Source organism: Didymella exigua (genome assembly GCF_010094145.1).
Source record: "Didymella exigua CBS 183.55 unplaced genomic scaffold M421scaffold_8, whole genome shotgun sequence".
Classification (NCBI taxonomy): Eukaryota; Fungi; Ascomycota; class Dothideomycetes; order Pleosporales; family Didymellaceae; genus Didymella; species Didymella exigua.
In genome coordinates, this window is record NW_022984782.1 from 1033275 (window position 1) to 1057726 (window position 24452).

At 56.9% G+C, this 24452-nt stretch overlaps 13 protein-coding genes across 13 annotated transcripts; 6 read left to right on the top strand and 7 right to left on the bottom strand.

The window, feature by feature from the left end:
* Positions 1 to 90: 90 nt before the first annotated feature.
* Positions 91 to 1416, bottom strand: M421DRAFT_58628 (cystathionine gamma-synthase (O-succinylhomoserine (thiol)-lyase); the record flags this gene model as incomplete). The annotated part of the gene is made up of 1 exon (XM_033595620.1): positions 91 to 1416. The coding sequence occupies one exon, from the start codon at positions 1414 to 1416 to the stop codon at positions 91 to 93; it is 1326 nt and encodes a 441-aa protein (XP_033450867.1).
* An 884-nt stretch (positions 1417 to 2300) lies between these two features.
* Positions 2301 to 3166, bottom strand: M421DRAFT_99890 (peptidyl-prolyl cis-trans isomerase H; the record flags this gene model as incomplete). Its single annotated transcript, XM_033598816.1, has 4 exons — positions 2301 to 2496; positions 2545 to 2651; positions 2705 to 2874; positions 2965 to 3166. 4 exons carry the CDS (start codon positions 3164 to 3166, stop codon positions 2301 to 2303), a joined length of 675 nt encoding a protein of 224 aa, XP_033450868.1.
* Positions 3167 to 3901: 735 nt separating this feature from the next.
* M421DRAFT_418918 (ENTH-domain-containing protein) lies at positions 3902 to 5855 on the top strand. Its single transcript, XM_033591939.1, has 5 exons — positions 3902 to 3989; positions 4043 to 4105; positions 4153 to 4201; positions 4258 to 4339; positions 4386 to 5855. The coding sequence occupies exons 1-5, from the start codon at positions 3908 to 3910 to the stop codon at positions 5613 to 5615; spliced, it is 1506 nt and encodes a 501-aa protein (XP_033450869.1). The 5' UTR covers positions 3902 to 3907; the 3' UTR covers positions 5616 to 5855.
* Positions 5856 to 6026: 171 nt separating this feature from the next.
* Positions 6027 to 7988, top strand: M421DRAFT_59020 (uncharacterized protein; the record flags this gene model as incomplete). Its single annotated transcript, XM_033595651.1, has 2 exons — positions 6027 to 7389; positions 7510 to 7988. The coding sequence occupies 2 exons, from the start codon at positions 6027 to 6029 to the stop codon at positions 7986 to 7988; spliced, it is 1842 nt and encodes a 613-aa protein (XP_033450870.1).
* Positions 7989 to 8129: 141 nt separating this feature from the next.
* Positions 8130 to 9602, bottom strand: M421DRAFT_3656 (carbapenem antibiotics biosynthesis protein card; the record flags this gene model as incomplete). The annotated part of the gene is made up of 2 exons (XM_033589714.1): positions 8130 to 8961; positions 9010 to 9602. The coding sequence occupies 2 exons, from the start codon at positions 9600 to 9602 to the stop codon at positions 8130 to 8132; spliced, it is 1425 nt and encodes a 474-aa protein (XP_033450871.1).
* Positions 9603 to 11237: 1635 nt separating this feature from the next.
* Positions 11238 to 11747, bottom strand: M421DRAFT_3657 (uncharacterized protein; the record flags this gene model as incomplete). The annotated part of the gene is made up of 2 exons (XM_033589715.1): positions 11238 to 11417; positions 11469 to 11747. 2 exons carry the CDS (start codon positions 11745 to 11747, stop codon positions 11238 to 11240), a joined length of 459 nt encoding a protein of 152 aa, XP_033450872.1.
* Positions 11748 to 12212: 465 nt separating this feature from the next.
* Positions 12213 to 13279, bottom strand: M421DRAFT_91113 (uncharacterized protein; the record flags this gene model as incomplete). Its single annotated transcript, XM_033597914.1, has 5 exons — positions 12213 to 12248; positions 12293 to 12561; positions 12613 to 12645; positions 12789 to 12823; positions 13215 to 13279. 5 exons carry the CDS (start codon positions 13277 to 13279, stop codon positions 12213 to 12215), a joined length of 438 nt encoding a protein of 145 aa, XP_033450873.1.
* Positions 13280 to 13423: 144 nt separating this feature from the next.
* Positions 13424 to 15892, bottom strand: M421DRAFT_418920 (multicopper oxidase). The gene is made up of 4 exons (XM_033591940.1): positions 15293 to 15892; positions 15141 to 15240; positions 14743 to 15094; positions 13424 to 14689 (listed from the first exon to the last, which is right to left on the bottom strand). Exons 1-4 carry the CDS (start codon positions 15474 to 15476, stop codon positions 13619 to 13621), a joined length of 1707 nt encoding a protein of 568 aa, XP_033450874.1. The 5' UTR covers positions 15477 to 15892; the 3' UTR covers positions 13424 to 13618.
* Positions 15893 to 16225: 333 nt separating this feature from the next.
* Positions 16226 to 17566, top strand: M421DRAFT_418921 (uncharacterized protein). Its single transcript, XM_033591941.1, has 4 exons — positions 16226 to 16283; positions 16340 to 16809; positions 16855 to 16914; positions 16965 to 17566. Exons 2-4 carry the CDS (start codon positions 16671 to 16673, stop codon positions 17318 to 17320), a joined length of 555 nt encoding a protein of 184 aa, XP_033450875.1. The 5' UTR covers positions 16226 to 16283; positions 16340 to 16670; the 3' UTR covers positions 17321 to 17566.
* Positions 17567 to 18880: 1314 nt separating this feature from the next.
* M421DRAFT_58738 (uncharacterized protein) lies at positions 18881 to 20027 on the top strand (the record flags this gene model as incomplete). The annotated part of the gene is made up of 2 exons (XM_033595628.1): positions 18881 to 19056; positions 19115 to 20027. The coding sequence occupies 2 exons, from the start codon at positions 18881 to 18883 to the stop codon at positions 20025 to 20027; spliced, it is 1089 nt and encodes a 362-aa protein (XP_033450876.1).
* Positions 20028 to 20151: 124 nt separating this feature from the next.
* On the bottom strand, positions 20152 to 20925 carry M421DRAFT_418922 (ribosomal protein L14b/L23e; the record flags this gene model as incomplete). The annotated part of the gene is made up of 4 exons (XM_033591942.1): positions 20152 to 20337; positions 20388 to 20712; positions 20812 to 20859; positions 20909 to 20925. The coding sequence occupies 4 exons, from the start codon at positions 20923 to 20925 to the stop codon at positions 20305 to 20307; spliced, it is 423 nt and encodes a 140-aa protein (XP_033450877.1). The 3' UTR covers positions 20152 to 20304.
* Positions 20926 to 21199: 274 nt separating this feature from the next.
* On the top strand, positions 21200 to 22448 carry M421DRAFT_418923 (cysteine proteinase). Its single transcript, XM_033591943.1, has one exon. It carries the CDS (start codon positions 21367 to 21369, stop codon positions 22327 to 22329), a length of 963 nt encoding a protein of 320 aa, XP_033450878.1. The 5' UTR covers positions 21200 to 21366; the 3' UTR covers positions 22330 to 22448.
* Positions 22449 to 23725: 1277 nt separating this feature from the next.
* M421DRAFT_378497 (uncharacterized protein) lies at positions 23726 to 24316 on the top strand. Its single transcript, XM_033589836.1, has one exon. The coding sequence runs from the start codon at positions 23811 to 23813 to the stop codon at positions 24153 to 24155; it is 345 nt and encodes a 114-aa protein (XP_033450879.1). The 5' UTR covers positions 23726 to 23810; the 3' UTR covers positions 24156 to 24316.
* Positions 24317 to 24452: the final 136 nt, after the last annotated feature.

The following is a 24452-nucleotide window of genomic DNA, read 5'->3' on the forward strand; positions in this document are numbered from 1 at the left end:
ACATAGCAGAGTGCAATCTGATTCTCAAATCCATGACGATCAGCACGTTGCTCCGACTATTGCGTCTGTACTGTCGAAAAGTAGCTCGCGCTACACGCTACCCTGCGCCGCGCCTTCTACCCGCGCGCCCTCCTGTCCAACCTGCACGCTCGCCTTGCTCGTCGTCTCCTCGCCGCTCTCCCCACCCTCTGCGAGCGCCTGAAACGCACTCAAGAAATCCGCCTTGAGATCCTCCCAGTCCTCGACGCCGACGCTGACGCGCAGCAACCGCTCATCCACCTCGGCATCGCTCATCTTGCGCCACTCAATCAAGCTCTCCACGCCGCCCAGGCTCGTCGCGTGGTGGAAGAGCTGCAGGTGACTCGGCAGACAGCGTGCCTGGTCCGAATCGTGCGTGAGGATGGCGAACACGGGGCCGAAGCCATTCGGCATCTGTGGCTTGAGCCAGGCAAAGTCGGCCGTCTGCAGCGACGCATGCACGACCCTGCTCACCACCTTCTTCACGAGCGCGCCATCCTCGCCGCCCTGCAGCGCACCGTCCAGCCATGCCACGAGCCGCGCCGCGTTCGAGCTCTGCCGCTGCACGCGCAACTCCATCGTCCGCAGCGACCGCACGCCAAGCCAGCCCTCCAGACTGCCCAGCACGGATCCGAGGAAAATGCGATCCGCACGCATCCCCTGCGCTTGCTTGAGTCCCGCGGGCGTCGCGGCGGTGGCAAGGATCCCGCACAGCATATCGCTGTGGCCGCCGATATACTTAGTGCCGCTGTGCATGACGAAGTCGGCACCCCACTGGAATGGATCCTGCAGGCCGGGCGGCGCAAAGGTGGCATCGACGCTGAGCAGGGCGCCGCGGGCGTGCGCGCGCGCGGCGTAGTGCGCGATGTTGAAGGCCTCGCCCGTCGGATTCAGCGGCGTCTCGAGATGCACGAGGTCCCCCTGCCCGATGCCGCTGGCGTCCCACGCGCGCTCGTCGGCGTGCAGATCCACGGTGCGGACGCCGTGCATGCGGCGGTGCAGGTCCAGGACGCCGTGGCAGCCGTGGTAGCCGCCGCTGATGGCGACGACTTTGGGCACGACGGCGACGAGCAGGGCGTGGAAGGCGCTCAGGCCGCTGCTGTAGGAGACGACGTGGTTGGCGAGGCTGTCGAGCTCCGTCTCCTGGGCGCGCGGGTACATGAGCGGCGCGAGAATAGTCTCGAGGCGGTTGATGTTTGCGCTTGCGAGGCGGGAGTAGATTAGGGGCGTGCTGAGGTCGATGACTTCGCCTTCTTCTGGCGACACGGGGTGGAGCTTGGAGGGGTCCCGCGGGTACCGGAAGGTAGTCGATGTGTGGATTGGAGGGGCGATGTCGGTGAGGATGTTGGTGCGGTTGTCGGCGTGGATGCCGTGGGTTGCTGGGTGGAGGGGCGCCATGGTGGTGTATCCAGTTGTTTTATGGTGGCGTATCCAGTTGCTGTATGGTGGCGTATCCAGTTGTTGTATGGTGGCGGATCCAGTTGCTGTATGGTGGTGTGTCCAGTTGCTGTATGGTGGTGTATCCAGTTGCTGTATGGTGGTGTGTCCAATTGCTGTACGGTGGTGTGTCCAGTTGCTGTATGGTGGTGTATCCAGTTGCTGTATGGTGATGTGTCCAATTGCTGTATGGTGGTGTGTCCAATTGCTGTATGGTGGTGTGTCCAGTTGTTGTAGGGCAGGTGGGAAGTTGAGCGCAGAGAAGCGATTCACGGCAAGGTGATGACTCAGTCACGAAGCTTACGGAGACAGAAAACTGATGGAGTCGATTGATGTCCTGGTCATATTTTTATGGATATGTCAACAGCACGCCCTACCAGACGTGCAGGTGAGGCTCTAGTTCGGCATTTGTGGGAATGCCGCGCAGGGGAGCCTTGCCTGTTGGAGCTTGGTGGTGGTGCCATCCGGAAGTTGTCGGTGCGGAGGCTAGTTGCGTCGGGCGCGGGGTTGTGTTGAGCGAGGGGCATTGATGGATAAATTTTGGGGCAGCTAGCAAACGTGGGGCGCGTGGCATCAATTGGTACGGGCGGTGGCATCAATTGGCACGGGCGGTGGCCTCAATTGGCACGGGCGGTGGCCTCAATTGGCACGAGCCGTGGCCTCAATTGGCACGAGCCGTGGCCTGAATGTGCATGTGCATGTGCATCAGTAGGGTCAATTGACGCTCGTTGCTACTGTATTCAAGGGACTGAACTCCAGTGGGCATCGCTGCTCTCGCAAAAGCTGCCGAATGCACCAAAAAGACTAACGCCCTTCAATCTGCCGTCGAATCCTATACAAATCGTCTACTGCTCACCGGCACCGACAATGGTGGGTGGGCCCTCCTTGTACTTGATGGTGCCGCTGCCGCTGCCGCAGGCCTCGATCGACTTGACAATCTTGTACGAGTCGACATCGCCGTCGGGGACACCACCAAAGACGACGTGCTTGCCGTCCAGCCACGAGGTGACGACGGTGGTGATGAAGAACTGGGAGCCGTTGCTGGAACAAGTCAGCGATTGCGAGTCGCAGCAGACGTGGTGCGGTTACGTGTTGGGGCCGGCATTGGCCATGGACAGGAGGAAGGGCTTGTTGTGGGTCAGCTTGAAGTTCTCATCGCTGAACTTCTCGCCGTAGATGGACTTTCCACCAGTGCCCTGTGCAGAGTCAGCGAGCGGTCCCGTGTCCGAGGGCGTGCGCCGCCACGTACGTTGCCACGGGTGAAGTCACCACCCTGGAGCATGAACTGGGGGATGACGCGGTGGAACTTGGAGTTCTGGTAGCCGAAGCCCTTCTCGCCGGTGCAGAGGGCGCGGAAGTTCTCGACCGTCTTGGGGACGACGTCGTCGAAGAGCTCGAAGTTGATGCGGCCGGACTGCTCTGTAGGGCGGCGGGTCAGCAATGGTTCGTGCGCAGCGGCTCATGCGTGTGCACAGCTGCTGTCCAGCACGGCGTGGCGGGGCAGCTCACCCTTGACAGGGCCGACATTGGTGACATTGCCGCGCTGGTCGACCGTGACCTCGGGGCCGGTCCAGCTGACGTCGAAGTAGGTCTTGACGACCATGTTGGCAGCAGAGGGGGTGAAGAAGCGCTTGGTGGAGGGAGCCTGGAGGCGGAGGGAGTTCGCGGTGGAGCGGCGGAAGGCCGAGAGGACAGTGGAAGAAGTAGACATGGTGGGGGCGCGGGGTGGTGGGGAGCTGGAAGCAGTTAGCACCATGCATCATGCATCCTGGAGCTGGCCGTAGCGCGGTGAAGCTCTAGCAGCGGCGGCGTGTCTCTGGCGATGCGCGCGGTGAAGCCGCGGCTGGGGTGAGGCGTGCGGGGGCGGGCAGGGCCAGCAGGGCAGGAGGGCTAGCAGGCCACACAGGCCACACACGTACTTTTCGTGATTGCTCCAACAGCTACTGTGCAACGGGTCAGTCGGTACCTATTGGGGGAGCTGGTGGCGGCTGGGGCTGTGGACGCGTCCAAAAGCAGACTGCAGTGCAATGTAAGACGCCGGAGAGATGACTGTGGCACAATTGACCTCGCAGCGATTTGCAGAGATGGCTAGTGTCCAGGTGAGGATGGTGGAGAGGAAGTGTGCAGGGCCAAAAGTTGGACATGGACGGAGCTCAAGCTCTCTGTTCTTTGCTCGGCCCTAGCGCGTTTCCGCCGGCCATTGACCATCGTCCATCAGGACCAGGTCGTGACGCATTGTGATTGTCAGTTGGGTGAGTCCATGTGAAGACGCCGCAGTTGGCTGGCTGCCTTGAAAACCTGACTGCATATTGTGTGATCCTCTGAAGGAGTAGACGCCAGCGCCAGCTCGTCACGTGATGAGCATGGCGCCGCGTCTCTCGGTCCACATGTGCCCTTGGTGGAGTTGAAGCCGCCATTGACACTGAACCCGCAACGCCGCAACGCCGCAGCCATGGACTTCAACAGCTTGAAGGATCAAGTGAGCAACCTCACGCTCTACGATCTGAAGGCGGGATTCCGCAAAGCCCAAAATGGTGCGCGCAGCAGCCACACACGGCCAGCTGGCCACTGCTAACCGTCAGCGCAGCGGTGATGAACTTCACTGAGATGGAGGCCAAGGTCCGCGAGGCGACCAACAACGAGCCGTGGGGTACGTTACGCCTGCCATGTCCCCCGGGCAGCTGCTGACATGCAAAGGTGCCTCGTCGACGCTGATGCAGGAGATTGCCAACGCGACCTTCAACTAGTACGCACTCAGCCGCACATGCACACGCCCGGCCGTCCGCCCGCTGACAGCAGCAGCCAGTTGTTGAACGAGATTATGCCCATGATCTACAAGCGCTTCACCGAGAAGGCCTCGGAGGAGTGGAGGCAGATCTACAAGGTGCAAAGGCCGCTGTCCCCACTGCTGAGCTGCGCTGACCTCCCAGGCGCTGCAACTGCTCGAGTTTCTGATCAAGAACGGCTCGGAGCGGGTCATCGACGACGCGCGCTCCCACGTGTCGCTCCTCAAGATGCTCCGGCAGTTCCACTTCATCGACCAAAACGGCAAGGACCAGGGCATCAACGTGCGGAACAGAGCCAAGGAGCTTGCCGATCTGCTGGCCGACGTGGACCGCATACGACAGGAACGCAAGAAGGCACGCGCGAACCGCAACAAGTTTGGAGGCGTCGAGGGCGGCATGGGGCTGGGCGGCGGCTTCTCCGGCAGCGGAGGCAGCAGCAGGTACGGCGGCTTTGGCAGCGAGTCAGCCGAGTACGGCGGCCACACGGGCGGCGTCTACGGCGACGGGGGTGGATTCGGCGGGCAAGACGCTAGCTTCAACGAGACACAACAACGGCGCGAGCGATTCGACGAGTACGACGAGTACGACGAGGGGGAAACCGCCGCGAGCCCGGCCCGCCGAAAGGAGCCGGCCGCGAGCTCGACGAGAAGAGAGGGCAAGAAGGCGGAGCCGCCAAAGCCCAAGGAGCCCGAGCCCGTTGTCGATCTGCTGGCGTGGGACGACGAGCCCGCCCCGGCCGCCAGCTCTTCGTCAGGAAAGCAGCCAGCCGACGACGACGACTTTGACGACTTCCAGTCTGCGGCCCCGGCGCCTGCTGCGAAGCCAGCCGGCTTTGGCATGGCTCCCCCGGCGTCGACGTCGACCATCGGCTCCACGACGCAGTTCGCCGCCCCGCAGCCTCAGTCTGCCGCGCAGAACAGCAACCTGAACGACCTGTTTGCCACAGTATCGCCCGCACCAGCGGCGAACCGCATTGTGTCGCCCCCCGCGCAGCCTGCGTCGATGGCCTCTGGCTTGTCGCAGCCGCCCAAGTCCACAGGCTACCAGGCCACGGGCCCCAACTACTTCACGTCGGTCCCCCAGCCTGCGCTGCAGTCGGGCGTGTCCACACCAGGCTCGGTAAAATCGCCGGGAGGCATTGGAGGCGGTGCTCCCAAGAAGGCCGGCGGCGACGCGTTTGCGTCGCTGCTGGGTGGTGTCTCGAAGAAGCCGCAGACGCCGACACAGAAGGTCACAATGGGCGACCTGGCAAAGCAGAAGACAAGCCAGGGCCTCTGGGGCGCGCCGGGCTCCAGCTCGAGCACGCCGGCCGCGCAGTCGCCTCAGTCGGGGTCAAAGCCTGCTGGCGGCGCCCTGGGCGACCTGCTTGGCTGAGCGGTAGCGGGCTCGAGGGCGAGAGTGGTGCTAGACAAACTACGACGATACCAAGTTGCCATCATCCCATGCAGTACCGTCCATGCAGTACCGTCCATGCAGTACCGTCCATGCAGTACCGTCCATGCAGTACCATGCATGCAGTACCGTCCATGTAGTACCATCCATGCAGTAACATCCATGCAGTAACATCCATGCAGTAACATCCATGCAGTCATCCCATGCAGTCATCCCATGCAGGCCAACCACATGTTTGTAAAGGTGAAATCAGCCATCCAATAAAACGAGCCGCCCCATGGCCGCATGCGCCGCACCCGTCCAGACTCCTCGCACAACCCCTGACTCGGCAGCACCCGCGAGCCCACACATTGTCACCACACCACCCACCGACCGCTTCCCTGCAATGCCTCAATGCAGCTCTCGCGCCTCCTGTTCGGCCTCAGCGCGCTGCTGCTGCCCGTAGCCCTGCTCGGCACCACATGGCTGTACCTGTATCCGCTGTTCCACGGCTGCGCATTCCCCTTGCCCCGCGACACATCGCTCCCGCTGCTCGACGCGCGCGCGCCCTTCCGCCTCCTCGCCCTCGGCGACCCGCAGCTCGAGGGCGACTCGTCGCTGCCGGATCCAGACGCGCCCCTCTTCCCGTCGCTGGCGAACGCGGTCGAGCAGCTCCGGGACGCCGGCCGCTCGCCGCGCGACGTCTTGCACATCCTGCGCGATGCAGCGCGCCGCGCGCTCACCGACGGCGCCGCCGCCCTCGAGGGTCTCCGCAAGACGGTCGATCTGTGGGGAAACGACTGGTACCTCGCGCACATTGTGCGCAGTCTGCGCTGGTGGACGGAACCCACGCACGTCGCCGTGCTGGGCGACCTGCTGGGCTCGCAGTGGATCACCGACGGCGAGTTTGAGAAGCGCGCGGGGCGGTACTGGGGCCGGGTTATGCGCGGGCTGGAGCGCGTGCCGGACGCTGTCATGGGCGTCGACGGTGCCGACGACAGCCATCACTACGATGAGCCCGAGTATGAGCGGCAGCGGTCTTGGGGCGGCAGGCGGGAGGTTCTGGGCGCTGATGATGCTTGGGCGAGGCGCGTCTTGAATATCGCGGGGAACCACGATATCGGGTATGCGGGCGACATTGACGAGGCGCGTGTGGACCGCTTCGAGCGCGCGTTTGGCAGCGTCAATTGGGATGTGTGGTTCGAGCTGCCCGGCAGCACGAGCAGCACGAGCAGCACCAGTACGAGAGGCACGCCCACAGACGACACACCTACAGACGACACGCCCACAAACGACCCCCCGGCGCTCCGCCTCGTCGTCCTCAACACCATGAACCTCGACACCCCCGCGTACACCGACTCCCTGCAGCAGGACACGTACGCCTTCCTGAACCACCTAATCAGCACCTCACGGCCCGTGGGCGACAAAACCCACGCCACCATCCTGCTAACGCACATCCCGCTGCACAAAGAAGCGGGCATATGCACCGACGCGCCGCACTTTGCCTACTTCGACGCCGGGCACGGCGTGCGCGAGCAGAACATGCTGAGCGAGCACGGCAGCGCCGTTGTCCTCGAGAGCCTGTTCGGCCTGAGCAGCGATACAAGGGCTGAGGGTGCGGGGCTGGGGCGCAGGGGGGTCGTGATTAATGGGCATGATCACGCTGGGTGTGATACGCTGCATTGGATTCGCCAGCCTGGCGCGCCGGCGTGCGAGGAGGAAATGGTGCAGAGCGGCGATGCGTTTGCGTTTGCGTATTCGCCTGCGGAGATTGTGCGTAATGGGACGGATGCTGCAGCTGGAGCTGGAGCGGAGACAAAGGCAGACGCAGACGCCGAACCAGAACGACAGCCAGAACCAGATGCTGCAGCTGAGGCAGGACCAGATGCTGGTGGAGGAGCAGAACCAGACGCTGGTGGAGGAGCAGAACCAGACGCTGGTGGAGGAGCAGAACCAGATGCTGGTGGAGGAGCAGAAGCAGAACCACACCCCTCCTGGCGCGCCACCCGTTTCCCACCACTCGACTCCCACCACCACAACAATCGCGACACCACCTGCCCGCCCACCGCCAGCCCGCACCTGCGCGAGATCACGCTGCGCAGCATGATGGGCGATTTCTCGGGCTACGCCGGTTTCCTGTCCGCCTGGTTCGACGCCGAGCGCGGTGATGCCGGCGAGTGGGTCATCGAGTTCAGCACCTGCGGCGCGGGTGTGCAGCATTGGTGGTGGGGCGTGCATGGAGTCGATCTTGTTGTCGTGCTGGCTGCGGTGGGCGGGGTGGTTGCGTGGGTTTGTGAGGGGACGGGGGGGAGGTTACGGAAGAAGGAAGGGAAGGGGGATGAGAGGCGTGAGTCTGCGCAAACGAAACGCTTGTAGATTCTGCAGACTGTACGCTGTGGAAGAGCATACACGAAAGACCCAGGAGCACACCCGTGCTCCGCCATGCCATGCCATGCCGCTGTGCAAACAAACCGCCCAAATACCAAAACACCGCGCTATGCAAGCACCACAGTCCGCCTACGCCAACCCAAAAACCCCCCTCACCCGCCTCCAAAGCTCCGCCCCCATCGCCCTCCGCGTATCCTGCGTGCGAAACCCAGCCTCCTTATTCTCCGCCGCGCGCCGGATCAGAAAATTAAGACACTCCCTCAGCGTTCCCCACGCCAACAGCTTGACCACGCGCGCATTCACGTCCGCCTTGACCGACGCGTCCTGCACCAGCGCCTGGCTGACCTCGTCCGCCATGCCCTGCAGCTGCGCATACGCGAGCCGCGGCAGCGAATGCGCGTCCTGCGTTTGCAGCTGCGTCCTGCGCAGTGCGCGCGCAGCGTCTAGCGAGGCTGTGTTGTGCGTTGCGAGGACGATGTTGATGGCGGGGAATGGCGTTGATGCGTTGCTAGGGCTGATTGCTGCGGTCCAGGACTGGCGCAGCACCGCCGCCGCGCAGGCGTCGTAGCAAGCGTCCGTCTCGGCTTTGGAATCGAAACACGTCCCAGCCGCTTCCGAGTCGAGGTACGCGCCGCGCACCAGCTTGACGCCTGCGATGTAGCCGTGGCCGCTGGCGGTTTCGAGGTGCTGCGCGATCCGGCCCGGGACGGCGCGCAGGTAGCATTGGTAGGTTGTGTAGACGAGGGCGCGGCCGTAGGTGGGTGTGTTGTACTTCTTTTGCAGCGCTAGGGTCCATTTCTCTAGACCTGTGTTGGTGAGCTCCTCCTCCGCGCCAGGCAGCAGGCAAACGCCCTTTGCGGCCGCGGCGTCGCAGGCTGCGGTCATGGCCGCCCACATCTCAGGAGTGGCGTCTTGCTGGGTCTGGAGGAGGTGCAGGGCGTGGCGGCCTAGGCCGGACCATCTGGAGTCGTCAGTGGGAGTATGATGATATGGGTTGGAGATGCCTTACTTGAGCCCGATGAAGTCGCCCTCGCTCGCCATCTCGACGCTCTTCAGCATGCCCCTGCGCCAGACGTCGATCTCGGCCGCTGTCTCGGCGGCCGTGGGCTCGCTCCCTCCGAGGACTTCCAGCGCGTACTCGATGATGACGCCGTCGTAGCCGAGCACTGATCGAGCAGCGGCGAGGTTGGGCTTCACTTCGTGCGCCTTGTCGCCGGCGCAGAATTGCGCGTAGAAAGTGCTCTTCAGCAGCGTCCGAATGAGTGGGTTGCGCTCGACGTCCATGAGATAGTTCTTCGAGTCGAGCATCTTGCGCAGGACGGTGAATGTCAGGCCAAGAAGGGCTGGCGACGACGACATGGCAGTGATCAGATACGAGCGGGCGACCGATGATGTGGGAAGGCGAGCGAGAACGGACTGCGGTGACGATCCCTGGCGGTATGGCTTTGTGGACAGCAGCTCTGCGTGTGGTGATGTGGGACCGGGCCCCTGGATGGCAGTGTTGTGGCGGGAGCTCTGGTGGACATTGCGGGCGAGAATCCTTGACGTAGGTGCGAGTGTGAGACGCTGAAGGCGCTGGACCTGCTGAAAGCGGGAGCCCATCTTGGATGTGTGTGTAGATTGTTCTCGATGAAGGTTGATGTGTTGTTGTAGTAGTAGTAGATGTAGCCGTGGTTGTCGAATATGAAGTCAGTGGTGAAGTGAATTCACGAGGAACTCTTGATCTTTAGATAGCTCACTCGAGAGCGATTCGATGGTCTTGTGGCCATCAAAAACGTACTTGACGCCATATATACTTTCAAGGTGTACTCAGGGTCTCCCATGGAACCACGATGTTGCGCGCGGTGCTCGGCCAGCGTCGGATGGCCCTCAGCTGCCCCATACTGCCCCAGACGGACGATGTCGCACTGGTCCCATCGGGCTGTAAGCGGAGCATTAATGATTGGTCAATGGCTGCAGCTGTTCCTGACATGCAGAGCGCGGCATCGTCGGAAGGTGCTGAGATCTCGACGTCGTCTTCTGGAAGCTTGGTAGATGCTGTCAGCGCGGTCGCGTGCAGCAGCTCGGCAACGTCATCCTCGTCATCGCCACATGACCCGACGATCCACGGCGCTGAGGACACACACCGGCCCTGTTTCTTTGTTGCATTGCGCTCTCGTAGGTTTCATCTCGACCATCGTGACCGACTGACCAGCTTCCCCACACTCGGCACTGTCGTCCAAAACGCACTGCACCTCGAACAGCTAGACTCCTAGCGCACAGCTCGTGTCGTGGTCCGTCCACCTCAATGCTCCTAGGGTAATTCTGAGCCGCGTGTACCCAGTCCGCATCGTCGTTGAATCAACCTCAACCCTAGACAATAATTCTACGTGACAGCAGCAATTCTCCCCTCCATCCCGGCTGAGTCTGGCGCTGGCTCGGTCATGTCATGCGTGCCGGTATCGGTAGGTGGGCGAGGAGCCGTGAGTGAAGATTTTGTCCTCAGCGAGACAGACCGACCGGCGTGCGGCTCTCATCGGTGTGGGGCGCGAGCGGACTCGACCACCGTGGCGAACGCCTGCACTCTACACCTCATCAGCGATAACGCTGCTGATGCTTGCAGCTGTATACGACCTTGTCGCTGCTTTCTGCATGTTTGGGCCACGAATTTACCGTGTCGCGCGGATGGGATGCCGTTTTGTTAGTACGTGGCTGTTGCTTTGACACTGTTGGTAGATTAATTTCAGGACTCCGACAAAAACTCGGTGACATCGTAGAGTCAGCTGGGTCTCACTTATGCAGGACATGATCAATCGTACGTCTATTGCTTTCCATTATATCTCATAAATTCTCACCAAGCAATCCGCCGTGCTGATGAGCGTACTCCCTTGCACTCGACCCCATCCTTCTTCGCTTCCTCAAGTTCAAGTCTCAAGCGTATATGATGCTCACATCTCACCGTCGCTGCCGAACTACCTAATGGAAGCGGTCTGCTCGTCCACGTTGCGGATCTTCTCCTTGGCGATGTTCTGACGCAACCTGCGATCATCCGTCAGCGCCCTGTAGTCCCTCTTCTCCCGCTCCGAGATAACAGCAACTTTATTTATTCTATGCATCTCCACTGGCTAGATATGATGCACCCTTGCTTTAGGAGACGCTGGGCCGCAGGCCAAACCTACAGCCCCGCGTGCAATTAAGGCCAGCTATGTTGTCGCAGATCCTTTTATAGATAGCAACACAAACCTCTGCAGGCAGCTTCTATACTGCCTTGCATGTGACTTGCGTCTCCACCTCGCGCAGCTTTAGCGACGTCTCATCCCACTCTTGAAGACATATGTACCAGACACCAATAAGCAGTGGGAACTTGGTGCTACTCGATGCTTCCTGCTGCGCGCCGCTACCACTGCCCATCATCTTCGAGAACTCTCGCGCACGCCACTACGGTGGCAGTGGAAAGCGGACAGACAATCGGTTTCTTGATATATATACAGTGTCCAGGGTCTCGTCCGTCAAGTCCTTAAGAGATGGTTCTTCGCGTTGAGATGTGGTGGCTTCCCTCAGAGCAGCAGGGATCTCGCGGCACCAACTAGGCAGAGATGGAAGCGCCTCAATTTCGTCGTCATTATCAGCCCGAGTCATATACGGGTCTGTCTCGCCGACAAACGAAGGTGGCAGCGGCTTCTCGTCCTGCTCGGAGCCCAGCGCCAGGCAGGGATTGTGACTCGATAGACTGCTCAATTGGCTGCTCAGACTGCTTTGGGATTGCATGTACAACACCGAACTCTTTCGCGAGGCGCTTGTCGCGCGAACACGGCTAAAGCTTCCCTTTAAAGTCGGTCCTGTCTAAATAAGTTGCGTCGAGGAGACAGCGATCGGTCGCATGCACACAGTTCGCATTCAACTCGTTCATAACGACAATCACCAAAGATGAGTGTCCCACTGCATGGTACAAGCAGTACATGTCTCTTTGGGATTCGCACCGGCATCGCGTCTTCTTATAAATCTGTCCGCGCTGGCCAAATGACAAAGCACTTGTCGAACGTCCGCCGACTTGCCATGCGCGATATGGACTAGACATTCTGAGGACAGGACGTGCAACGACACTGCGGGAAACGCACTGAAGTCTCCGAGTCAATTTGCGACTAAGCTACTGGATAATCTGACTTCACGATGCGAGTTCCACGGAATGCACAGTGTGAGAAGAGATTTATGGTTTTGTATTGGCTGTATGAATTATCTACACGCGTTGTAGAGGGCATACTCTTTGCTCTATTCCATAGATAGCTTGAGATCACTCTTGGTCACCAGCATACCTTTTTGAATTTAGCATCCATCTCAAGTCGGGTCACTGGAGAAGCGGTTTTCCTTCTTTGGGCCAACATAACCAGCGCTGTCTGCACCGGGATTTCGACTGTCGTTTCTGCTATTGGCCCGCAGGAAGTCGGACTTGGGACTACGACCACCCTGTGGCGGACCTCGGGGTCGAGAGAATGAGGTTGCGGAAGGGCCGCACAGCGTAGAAGCAGAAGCTGGGACGGAGAGACCAGGGATAGGCTGGGGTGCAGCGCTATTCGAGGTGGACCTGATTGAGGTATTAGCATCTCTTCGTGTCTAATCATCAGTAGCAACGTACCAGCGGGAGAAGCGCAGGCGGAAAAGACTCTCACTTTGCACAACTTCAGCTAACTCAGTTTCTCCGAGCCCCGGATGGAGCATCGCAAAAGCGAGCTCATGAATCAGATGTGGGTTTTGATCGAAGGCGTTCTTCACTCGTAAGCAACGTTGATGCGGGTCCAGTTGCATGCTTACGGTGTCCTAGCTCTTCCAGGTGACGCGATAGATTGCTAGATTATAGTCATTATCGGGATGAAGTTGACTGGTTTTGTGACCTATGATAGGCCAGATGTGGCGAGCGAAGGGGGTCAGTTGCTGGCTCGACCAGTGCTGCAAGTCGTCAGCTCCTGAAAAAGATCATCGTATCCGACAGTGGGTACTGCGTGGTGACCTTGAGGGTTATGATGGATCTGCAAGATAAGGCTGCGCTGCGCTTAGTATGGCTGGTATCCGCCCTTGCCTGGGTTCGGGTACTTGGACATGGCTGGCGTCTTATGCAGTCTGATTATGGTCAGTATAGAGGTGATGATGAGCTGAATTCGAAACTTACTTCGAGGTTGAGAAAGAGGCGCCGGTAGAGAAAAGAAGAAAAGACAGCGGGGCTTACGCAGAGAAACATACATGGGTAGCGTCGAGATCCCCAGCGAAAGCGAAGGCACAGTAAATACCTGACTCCAACATGACATGCTTTAGTGCGGCTCGAATTATGAGCGTGAATGCAGTGATAAGGTGATGGTGCAAAGTGATCGCCTATATATGGCTGCAGAATGGCTGATTGCTAGGTGTCGCATTGCCGAGAGCAATAGAGATATTAGCAATTAGGATAGCAACACGTATGGAGAAAGTATGCGACCAGGAAGTTATACATTGAGATTCTATACTTGCACTTGATTGACATTAAGAAAGTTCCTCGTGATGATTGGAGAAAAGAGATCTAGAGGAATGTGATCTGAACCTTGCACCAACACCGCAACACCGACTCCGAACGATCCATCCGCTGCGTGACCACTAAGCGTATTTATCACTTACACACCAGAGTCATCCTGCTCAATGCTCTCTTCATCTGAAAAGCTAGTCCAGCTGGTGCAGCCGTCTGACAAGCGAGTCGAATTGGTCAACGCCGCAATTTCGCTGTACCTCTCGATGAACTGCAGCGCAAAGCCCTCACTTGTATGCCAGCCGATGTGGCAGTGCATGAGCCAGGCGCCAGGATTATCGGTTTCGAAGGCCAGAACAAGGTAACCGCTAGCCGGCAGCATAGCTGTGTCTCTACGAGGCGGGTTGTCGAGGTTGAGAGTCACGGATGAAGAGTAAGTCCCGGAGCCTTGAGCGAGGATCGAGAAGTCGTGACCGTGAAGATGAATGGGGTGGGGAATGGCAAGCGTAGTCTCAATGACAAGGTAAGTCCAGACGTTCGCGTCCGGCAATTCGAGTACGGCATCAGACGTGTCGTAGGTCGTGTTGCCATTGAGGATCTGCGCGAGGGTCGGGTCCTCCCAGTCGACGACCATGGTGGTGCTGTTCAAGGACCATCGGAAGAGCTTGTCAGAGTTGAATCCTACGGCCGCAGTCTCAAGGTTGGTGCTTGATTCGGTCTCGACAGTCTTGCTGATGTATGGGACGATGTTGTCAGTCTCGTCGTCACAGCTGTCGTCGTAGGTGTAGGCAGAAGTCGTTGGGGTGGAGGCAGAGTCTCCATAGTAGATGATACCACGAATGTTATCAGAGCTGTCGTTCTCAGAGCAGGCGGATTGTGGTATGGCGCGCATCCAGAAGTTATCAGCAACGCTGGCCTGGTCGGCTGTAACGATGACATCGTAGCGCTGACCCATACCAATGTTGAGAATAGTGGCATTGTAAGGCGTGATGGGTACAAGGTCGGTGGCAATGACCTGCATGGTGTGGTTGTCGATCATGAACTTGAAGTGCGTGTCAACGGCGGCATTGACGAGTCGAATGCGATATGATGATCCGGAGGTGAAGGATGTGTTGTAGCGGTAGCCGCCATCGTCCCAAGTGTTGGTGCCGTTGATGAGGCCATTGTCAAGAGTAGGAGGTCCCGAGCTCTCCGCGCTGATGTACAGCTCATCGACAGTCTAATTTGTAAGCTAAGAGGTCACAGTATCATGAGACAAGAGTCGTGACTTACCTGGTGGTCCCAGTCGTTCAAGAAGAGCATACCGAGGTCCTCATCGTAGTTGGCCGTAGCAGGGCCGTTGATGACAATACCTCCGAAAATACCTTCCCACGCCTGCAGAGCAAAGTGGGAATGGTACCAAGTCGAACCGTACTGCAAGGCCTTCCAAGTGTACGTGATTGTGTCGTTGGGTGCGGTGGGACACTGCGTAATTGAGACAACACCATCTTGGTCGTTGGTGTAGTTCTGGCGGATGCCGTGCCAATGGATACTGGTTCCGTTTTTGGAGTCGACCAAGTTGTTGGTCACATGGACCGTGACTGTGTCACCCCAGTCTGCAAAAAGAGTTGGCCCAGGGATGGTGCTGGAGACCGTCAGCCTGTCCAAAATGGCAGGTGTACTCCACTTACCCGTTCACAGCCATTGCTGAGCGTGAGACTCCATCAGGAGCGACAGTCACGTCGTCGAGGGTCAGCCAGTATTCTCTGGTGACTCCAGTATCAGGGGCCTCTATAGTGGCTCGTTAGTCGTCTGAGTCTTTGCACGCAGTCTAGATCCTTACCAGTAGTATAGTCGGTGTTGATCGAAAAGTCGCACCACTCCGAACGCGTTGAAGCGGTGTTACCAGAGCAGACATCTCTGCTTGACAACAGCCGGGCGGGGTGCGAGTGGTGCTTCGAAGTCGAAGGGTGTGCCAGCGCTGTGCTGAGCATTGCAGCAGCGCTGAACCAATAGCGAAGGGACATAGCGAAAGTAATTGCTCGAAAAGAGCGAAAAGACAGTGGAAAAATGAACGGAAGAGATAGTGCAAGACTCGAGTAACGACAGAAACGAATGTGCTGCTCTGGATGATAATTCCTGAGGAGCTGCAACCTCTTATGCAATCTTTCACCATAGCATCGCTGCACTGCCCTCGTAGCTGCATACGCCCGCTCCTTTGTCGGCCAAATTCTGACATGAGCTTCCGATCATCTCGAAGGTGATTCTGCTTCAGCGGCTGCATATCGGAACGCCATGACGCGGCAATATCTTGTGTCGGCTCCAGGTACCCATTCTGCTCTCAACGATGCATTGAAAAATCGAGTGGGGCAAAGATCGTGAACTTCCTTGAGTGGGTCAAAGCTCCATACCTATGCCCCTGGCTAATAATGTGGTGTGCGGCATGAGGAGTGTATAGAGAATGGCGATCAGGGGTTAGGTCATTTATGCCAATAGGAAAAGCTCAGATGCGAACTAGTTGACTTTCCGCCCTATTAAAAGCTTTTAAGGTTTCGATACCTTGTCCCTGAGCAAAAACCACTCAATTTCCCACCTAATCTACTGATGTAGATACCACGGGATGTTCGTAGCTTCGTCGGGAAGAGCCGTGCGAGCGAGGGTATCCCTGTTCGGTAGATGACGACTATAATAGTGTGGCGGGTGAAGGAGCACAGACCCGGATCTCCACCTCAGGCATTACGTTGCCTCATGCGTACCCAGGCTCACCTGGTCCGGTCGACAAGTTTCGACAAGCATACACTGCCAAGAGGTACGAACTGCTTGGTTCACGATAGGTAAGGCCGATGTTTTTGCCTGAAACGCATTCAGGGTACATGCTAACTTTGCCAAGACGTACGTGCTGCTTAATTCCTGATAGGTAAGGCCGATTCGTATATTTGCTTGAGACGTCTTCCCTGGATACCAAAAATACGAACTGCATGGTGGGAAGGCATAGCCTCAAGGGTGACGAAGAATGCTTGCGTAAAGCGCACCCATGTCCACCTGGAGGATGTGCTCAATGAGGACAAAAGCACGGCCGTCAGTGAGCGCTTCCATAAATCCTCATCAAGATCCACAGTATCTCTCTTTTTTTGACACTGCACCAAGTTGCTCTTACACTCGTTCACTTCTTTTCAGGTGTTGTCTGCATACCATCCAGTCGTTTCAATCGAAAATTAAGCATGTTCTTCTCTCGCCTTGCCGTGCTTAGCACGCTTCCCTTCCTTTCCCTGGGGATGAAGAAGCGTGCCGTCCCCTCCAACTTCGCGCTGTACGGATACGGCGATGGCCTGGGCGGCTTTCCCTTGTTCTACGCAGACGGTAAGTGAAAAGTTCGCCCAATCCGACGCCGCTGACACCCTCGAGGATTTGCATACATTGGCGAACCCGCTAAATCGAACAGCAGCGATGCCGCCACCGTTGCTTGTAAGTTTGACACATCCCTCGCCTGCCAGCTCTGTGCTAACGACGAACAGTCTCTCTTGGAACTGACGATGTCTGGATCGGCAATCCCAACAACACGCAGTTGACCAACTCCACTGCAGCGACTTGGTCGAATGTGACCTTCTACGTTCCGGACACCACTGCGACGGACAAGCGTATTGGATTCCTGTCAAGTAATGCGTCTACTGATGGTGCTGTGGAGACCGGCTTCTTCTTCTACGGGTCGACCGCTGTTCTCATCGGATCAGATGGAACGCTAGAGTCAAGCTGGTACGCACTTAAGGTCGGCGATCGTACCCACCAACTCTACTGGAATGACACCAGCCTCGGTCAAGTACCCGTCATTCTGAGAAGCATTGCACCGTCGAGCCCACCCCAATCGGGGTAGGAAGTCGGCATTTGAGGGGATGACTTTAGAATGACGTGGATCGATATGTGAAGGGCGCAAGCAGGTCGGCAGTAGATGGGACCGCAGGGATGTTTGGTGGGTTCTTTTGCGCATGCAGCATGTCTCGTAGAGCAATGTATTTCACGTGTTTACCCGGTGGCCCTCTTCTGCTTCTAGTCCAATAGCACACGCTGTCAAGAAGTAGTCGGCGTTCATGGTGTGAAGGTAGTGCTGACTGAATATTCCCCAGCGTTCTTGTGCCGCGCGTCCTGGATAAACCCTCACGAACGCGTTGCAGGTGGGGCCGCGAGCGACGTCTTGCGGGCCGTCAGCCATTGGCAAACTATCGACCGTTATTGTGGGGTTAGGTGGATGCGCTATCCTGTCGTATGGCGAGGACATCGATGCTGGTGGAACAGCAGTGGAAATAATGACAAGGATGCCGTGTTGTTGCAGCACCTCCCTCAGTTCAGGGCACGGGCCGTGTCGCAGAAAAGGTCAGGTGCAACATTCAGCAAAATACTTACAGTCACCAGAAGTTCTATTAGGCTACGGGGCACCCGCAAATAGCTCATGAATACCCCCATTCTTTCTCATAGGTGTTGTCTGTCGCCGGGTTTTTCTGTTACCCGAGAGCTTCTCCGCCACACCTCACAGCTTAGTCTCCAGACTGACGATTCGCCTAGGCGAGTGAAATGAATTGGACATATCGCGGCTCGTCGATGTCTCATCGTATTTGCATTTCCCAAAAGACACTAGAAGTTTCGAATGCCTCAGCATCGTACATTGGCCAACTGAAGCACGTTACGTTTGCGTCACTCGTACCCGCAATAGAAGACCTTCAGAAATCATGAAGATCAACACAATGGCTTGGTATCACCCAAAAGCATCACAAACGGCCTACCTCATCCTGAGCGGTTGTGACCACGAGCTGAAATCTCGCATATAGTCTTGCAAAGCACTGATGCTGAAAGGCAATCTGTCAGGACAGACATCCGAGCACATAGCAGCATATACGGGCACCGCGTAAATCACCTGCACAGAATCAACAACATATTTCAGAGTTGGTTCTCTCAAGGCGCAGTAGCGCTAGACTACCTCGAATCGCCTAAACATACCCTCTTGCACCACCCCTCGCCAAGACCTACCCCGAAACCCACTCAAAACGACCCCAAACCAACCACGCACCACAACCGTAAACATGTTACTTCTGCAAGCCGCACGCGACCAACTGGCATGAAAATCCAGCGGCTGTCAAGCTCGACTTAGCATAGCGAAGCCTTGATCATCCACAGGCAGATGACTTGGCTACTCACACATGTTTGATTTACGCAATTGTCTCACGACTTCGAGCTTACAAGGTGGAGCATGACTGTGAGCGCGAGCCAAGGTGTCTTGCATATGCTTTCAACTTCCCCACGGGCTGCTTTCTCGAGTACTACTGTGCAGTTCTCCCCGCCCTCTCTCAATCAACTCCATTCTCTGATATCTACTTCACTTTATTCACGGCCGGTCCGCCTTTTCAACATTAATCTAGTCGTTTTCTTCTTCGTATCAACAATGTTCAAGCTTGTCTCTTTGTCGCTGCTGGCTTTGGTCGCCGCAGCACCCTCTCCGCAGCGCAACAAAGGTGGGCAACCGAAAGCAACGGCACAGCAACAAGCCGCGAAGATACCGATGGGTATTACCCAGGCACAGGATGGGAGTATGATCTTGGATGATATGGTCATGGTGAAGTACGTTCATCAGCACAAAGTATGAAGCAGAAGACAAAAGTACTGACTATCTCAACAGCGGCCTACCCATTCGCTTCAAGATCGCCGCGCCAGCAGACCAGTTCTTACCTGCATCAGGCGTGCCAGGTGCCGCAGCAACAAGCGGCAATGGCACCATGGGCGCAAACGTGCTCCTGCACGGCGATGGTGGGCAGTCCTTCTTCGACATGCCAAACCAGAACGTGCAAGCGAACACCATGGGCGTTGCGCTCCTGGCTCCAAACCCAAACCTGTTCTGGGGCGGCGGCAGCGGACTGCAACGCACAGACGGCGTGGCACACGCCCAGGCCGTGAATGACTGGATACAGAACGAGCTGCCGCAACGTGTGGCGGTGAATATGAGCGCCATGGTGTTCAGCGGTGTCAGTGGCGGGAGCCTGCTTATGAGCGGTTTCTTTGTGCCAGCGCAGATGCAGAACTACGCTCCCTCGGCCGTAGAGCTGAACTGCGGTGGCATGCCGCCTCAAGTCGCCGTCGTAAATCCTGCTGCGATCGCGAGCACAAGGATACACTTCCAGTCCACGCAGTCGGAGCTGCAGCTGCTGCAAGGGAGCATCCCTCAGGCAGTCAGCGCATACGAGAAGATTGCGACGGATCAGGGTCTTAGCACGGCGCAGGTGAATCAGCTGCAGACTGTGGATAACACGCCGCAGGGCGGGCATTGCGCGTTTGACGGGCAGGGTTTTGTATCTGGCGTGCAGACAATGTTGTCTAGTTACTCGAATGTTGTGCAGGGTGGAAATGGCACAGTCGCGGGTATTGGAGCGCCGAGTACCGGGCAGGTTACGACTGGTGTAGTTGGGAATGAGAAGTTACAGTTCTCGGGTGGGAAGAAGCGTAAGGCTGAGTCGATGGTCGTAGCGAGGTGGGCGCAGGATGTCGTCGTCGAGGAAGATGTAGCGCTGCTGGCGTGCGACCGTACTTCGTGCTAGTCGAGCGACCTAAATATGTCAGTTTGGCGAAATCAGGCCATGAGCCTCTTCTGCTTGTCTCCAAACTTCGACGACCCTGTCATCATGTCCATCACGTCCAGTCGGTGCAAGCGCGGAAAGCGAGTTGGTGTGTTCATCGTATTCTTCATTTGACTGGTATTGTGAAGGCCGTGCACTGCTATGCGGCGCAATGTCCGCTTCCAATCCTTCCACCTGTAAATGCATTTTCGCCGTTCCCGTAGACCCGTAAATGTTGGAGAAGCAGAAAAAAGACACTTTACATGACGACACCAGAGTTCGACGCGATACGCTGCCATCTGTTAGCCGAGTTTTCCCCTCCTCAAGAACGGCGCAACGTACGGGCCACAGCTCAGCAGCCTCCTTGGCGACGGGGCCAGTGATGGCAGAGCCCTTCATCTCACCCTTGGGGTTGACGATGACACCGGCGTTGTCCTCGAAGTAGAGGAACACACCGTCACCTCGCCTCCAAGGCTTGCTCTGGCGGACAATGACGGCGGGCATGACCTTCTTCCTGAGTTCAGGCTTTCCCTTCTTGACGGTAGCCATGACCATGTCGCCGGCACCACCAGCGGGCAGGCGGTTGAGGCGCGCACCAATGCCCTTGACGGAAATGATGTACAGGTTACGGGCGCCGGAGTTGTCGCAGCAGTTCATGACGGCACCGCTGTAATCATATTAGCATGCAATCCTCATAAATGCACGACACGACCGTTGTTCGTTCTGCGCGGGGATTCGAGAGCGGTCGCGGGCGGGTTGGACGTACACAGGAAGACCGAGGGTCATCCTCAGCTTGTTACCGGAAGAACCACGTCTGCAGAAGTCAGTAGTCGCTCGTTGAGCATCATGCAGTCGCGACATACCCGCGCTTGGAGGCCATTTTGACTGTATGATGTGGTTAGTGGAGGGCGAGAATTCGGGTGCTGCAAAGTTCAGGAAGCGCCGTCGATGTCAATATTCTCAGTGCTTGCCTCATTAGCGAACGCGCTAACGTTGCGCCTTCCCAAAGTGGGGCAAGAGCGAGCCTCAGAACATCGACACCACGACCGACTGAAGTGCACCCACGCCAGATTACGTGTTGTCATGCTAGTCTTAGCTGCGAGATTAATGAAAATGCTCCTGTTCTCATGAATGTAAATAGAAAGTGAGTGCTCGTCGCGCAACACGACGTGCCCGCCCTGATACGCAGGCGACAACGTGCTTGAAAAGTTGACGTGTTTGACTCACGCAGTGATTCGTCATTCAATGAACGAGAGTGCAGTCGATGCTAATCTGCAAACATTCACCACGGCATTGGGAAGCTCTTCAGTCCATCGCAATCATGGCCACCCCCTCTGCTTTGAATCAGGCCCACATCGATGCCTTCTACGATTACATTGGTTTCCCAGCGAGCCTGCGGCAACATCAGCCGCTGCAAGATCCAGCAGAAGATATCCATTTCCTCACGCAGCTTCATGTTCACATGATTGCCGCAATACCGTACGATAATCTCTGGCTGCACTACAATCCCACCCACAGAGTCGACATCACCGCTCTCGGCAACTTCGACAAGACCGTCAAGCAAGCTCGCGGCCGTGGTAGCTACTGCATGGGCAACCATGTCCTTCTCAACCACGTCCTCCGGTTCCTGAAATTCCCAGTCTACCTTGGTCCAGCCCGTACCAGGCCGCGAATCGACTCTGTTCCCACAGGGGAGTTTCCTGGCTGGATCCACCTCGTGAACATCATCACGCTGTCCGACGGCCAGGTATGGACGATGGATGTTGGCTTCGGTGGTGACGGCCCTACGAAACCCATGCCGCTCGTTCACAACAAGCCGCAGGTCAATCTCGGTGGCCAGGAAGTTCGTCTGATCCATGACTGGATCCCTACGCAACTGCACCGCACAGAAGCTAGTAGGCTCTGGATCTACGAGTACCGTAATGGGAAAGACATGCCTTGGAACTCATTCTACGCTTTCTCAGAGACAGAGGCGATGGAGGCTGACTTTCATGTCATCAATCACTTCACGGGAACGTCGCCTGATAGTCAACACACGGTCACTCAGCTGCTGGTCAAGTTCTTGAGAAGAGAGAAGGAGGATGGATCCGGTGACCAGGAGATCTATGGAAAGCGCATGCTGGTCAATGCGGTTGTGAAAGAGAATCTTGGTGGTAAGACGAAGATTGTGGAGGAATGCAAGACGGAGGCAACCCGTATTAGAGTGCTGAAGGAGTGGTTCGGCATAACTCTGACGGAGGAAGAGAAGCAGGCCATCAAGGGGACAGTCACAGAGCTGAAGTAGTCTTCGGTGCCTTCGATATTCTGGGTCCCCTTCGCAATAGAGTGACACTAACTACATAGACATTTTCCGTACAGGATTGATAAGTGAAATCTCAATTGTCTATTAGCGCCAGCATCTCCTCTACATTTCTCTGTGCAACACGGCCCTGAACCTTGAGTCAGCGGTCGAATAATACCATAACCCACCAATAATGCAGACGTATTCGTAGCTGCCCTCAGACGACCACCGAGGCCCGGAGGTTTCATCTCATCAATCCCTGGCTGTCACGCCAATTTGGATAGTGCATGAACATCGTCTCAGTCGAGCGGCTCAGCGCCTTCTCGAGGAGGTACGGCATTTTGGGAAGAGATTGGGACCGAGCATGGTACAGAGTCGTCCAGAGCGCGAGGCACCACGTTCGGAGAGCTGACGTTCAGCACCGCTCGACCACACCCTTTCATACTTTCGAACGACTCTACCGAGCGCTGATTGATCCACAGGGATCGAACGAGCCAGCATTGATACGCATGAGTATCAAAAGTTGCGCAATTATTTTCATACAGCATGCGAAGACACATGGACCATATCCTATGCATTCGTGAAATTCGGCATGGCCACCGCTCGAGATTGCGTTGGGTATTGGGTGGGAGAATGCGGTCGAGCGAAGAAGCCAGCAACAACTTCAGCCAGCGGACCCTATTGTCAAGTACCGTAAGCAGAACGATCAGCAGTTTGTATGTCCGTAAGATAGCTGATCATATATAGCTTACGTCGGGATCGGGAGAGAGAGGCTTTGCATCAGCTATTCTACGAGGGTCGATGGCAGGAGATGATAGATCGCAAGTGGCACACAATCTTGCCATCAGCTTCAGCTTTGAGACGCGAGTGTGCGAGGGAGCCACAAGATGCATTTGAAACCGGTCGTTTGATGCTTGGTGGCATATACAAAGCCCAGAACTTGGCTAGGGATGTTCCTCATTCTGCAATACCGTATCCGAGGGTGGCAGATAGGGGTCTCGGCGTGTGCGATGCTTCGAGAATACCAAGGAGCGGCATACGAAAATTGTCTGGGTGAGAATGAGGTCGGCAAGCTCGGCTATTATCAGCCTTATCAGTAGAATGAAGTATCGATGTGTTGAGAGGCAGCAGACGAGTCTTGCCAGGATCGCCACTCAATCTGCTGCGTGATAGCCAAGTGAGAATTGATAATCAGAGGATGTTGTGCACTCACTCTTCCCCGCAAAGAGATACCGTGTAGCTAGGTACCTACCGGTAGGTATCTATGCAGCGTCTGTGCACCAAACGCGAAGTTCTTTCCCCTCTCTAGCCACACGCAATTACCAGGCACAACACCATCGTCACGCTAAATTCTACGCCGTTGGCTGTGCCGCAGCCATTCTCAGGGAGCATTTGTTCAGTTTCTGGTTGGAGGTGGTCACAATGCAACTCCGTTATCCTGCCACTTTGGTACCAAGCCCTTGGCTTTTCTTGCCCGCGGCTTAATGAGGAAGGTTCACTGCGTAAAACCTCGGCGGGCCTGGGTATTCTCTTGCTGCTGGGAGGAAGCTTCTACTATCACAGCCCAGCTTATCTTTTCCATCTTAGCATGTGCTTGGAGACTCTTTTTCGAACGTTCTAATGGCGGAACGTGGCGACATCGCCGCATGGATTGGCGTTTGCCTTTCATAACCTCCTCCCCTTCTCGTCGTAACTCCGGGAGCCTCAATACACTCTGGCCTTGTCTTACGGTCTTCGGTGCTGTAAGAAACGCGCTTAGCAACGGTATCGAGCGAAGGAAACGCTTCTGTGATCCTTCGATTGCAAGAGGCACGGTTTCAATGTTTTAGGCACATCTTCGCAGTGATTGGCCGGTGATAACAGGCCAGAGTACCGAACGATGTGCTTTTGGAAGGTGGAGTAGTTTAAAGTGTCGCCTGTGGAATCCATGTGCAACCCCGGGCTACCGTACTGGCCTGGACCTCTGTATTGCGCCTATATGAAGGGGAGTACCGCCAGCTTCGACTACCAGGTACCAATTGTGTGGGTTCTTTTGGCATTCACCTCTTCGCACACAGAGTCTTACTGGGACTGAGGAGTACGTTATCGTGCGCCTGCTCATATCTTTTCCATTACTCTGAATCCCT

Bases quoted from the DNA above. Each gene is read 5' to 3' on its own strand.
- M421DRAFT_418923 (XM_033591943.1), top strand. From the start codon at position 21,367: ATGGCCACCCCCTCTGCTTTGAATCAGGCCCACATCGATGCCTTCTAC.
- M421DRAFT_418918 (XM_033591939.1), top strand. From the start codon at position 3,908: ATGGACTTCAACAGCTTGAAGGATCAAGTGAGCAACCTCACGCTCTAC. The intron at 3,990-4,042 runs GTGCGCGCAGCA...CCGTCAGCGCAG, and splicing joins ATTCCGCAAAGCCCAAAATG to CGGTGATGAACTTCACTGAG. The intron at 4,106-4,152 runs GTACGTTACGCC...TGACATGCAAAG, and splicing joins GACCAACAACGAGCCGTGGG to GTGCCTCGTCGACGCTGATG.
- M421DRAFT_418921 (XM_033591941.1), top strand. From the start codon at position 16,671: ATGTTCTTCTCTCGCCTTGCCGTGCTTAGCACGCTTCCCTTCCTTTCC. The intron at 16,810-16,854 runs GTAAGTGAAAAG...GACACCCTCGAG, and splicing joins TCCCTTGTTCTACGCAGACG to GATTTGCATACATTGGCGAA. The intron at 16,915-16,964 runs GTAAGTTTGACA...AACGACGAACAG, and splicing joins CGATGCCGCCACCGTTGCTT to TCTCTCTTGGAACTGACGAT.
- M421DRAFT_378497 (XM_033589836.1), top strand. From the start codon at position 23,811: ATGAGGAAGGTTCACTGCGTAAAACCTCGGCGGGCCTGGGTATTCTCT.
- M421DRAFT_418920 (XM_033591940.1), bottom strand. From the start codon at position 15,476: ATGTCCCTTCGCTATTGGTTCAGCGCTGCTGCAATGCTCAGCACAGCG. The intron at 15,241-15,292 runs GTAAGGATCTAG...GAGCCACTATAG, and splicing joins CAACACCGACTATACTACTG to AGGCCCCTGATACTGGAGTC. The intron at 14,690-14,742 runs GTAAGTCACGAC...CTTACAAATTAG, and splicing joins TGAACGACTGGGACCACCAG to ACTGTCGATGAGCTGTACAT.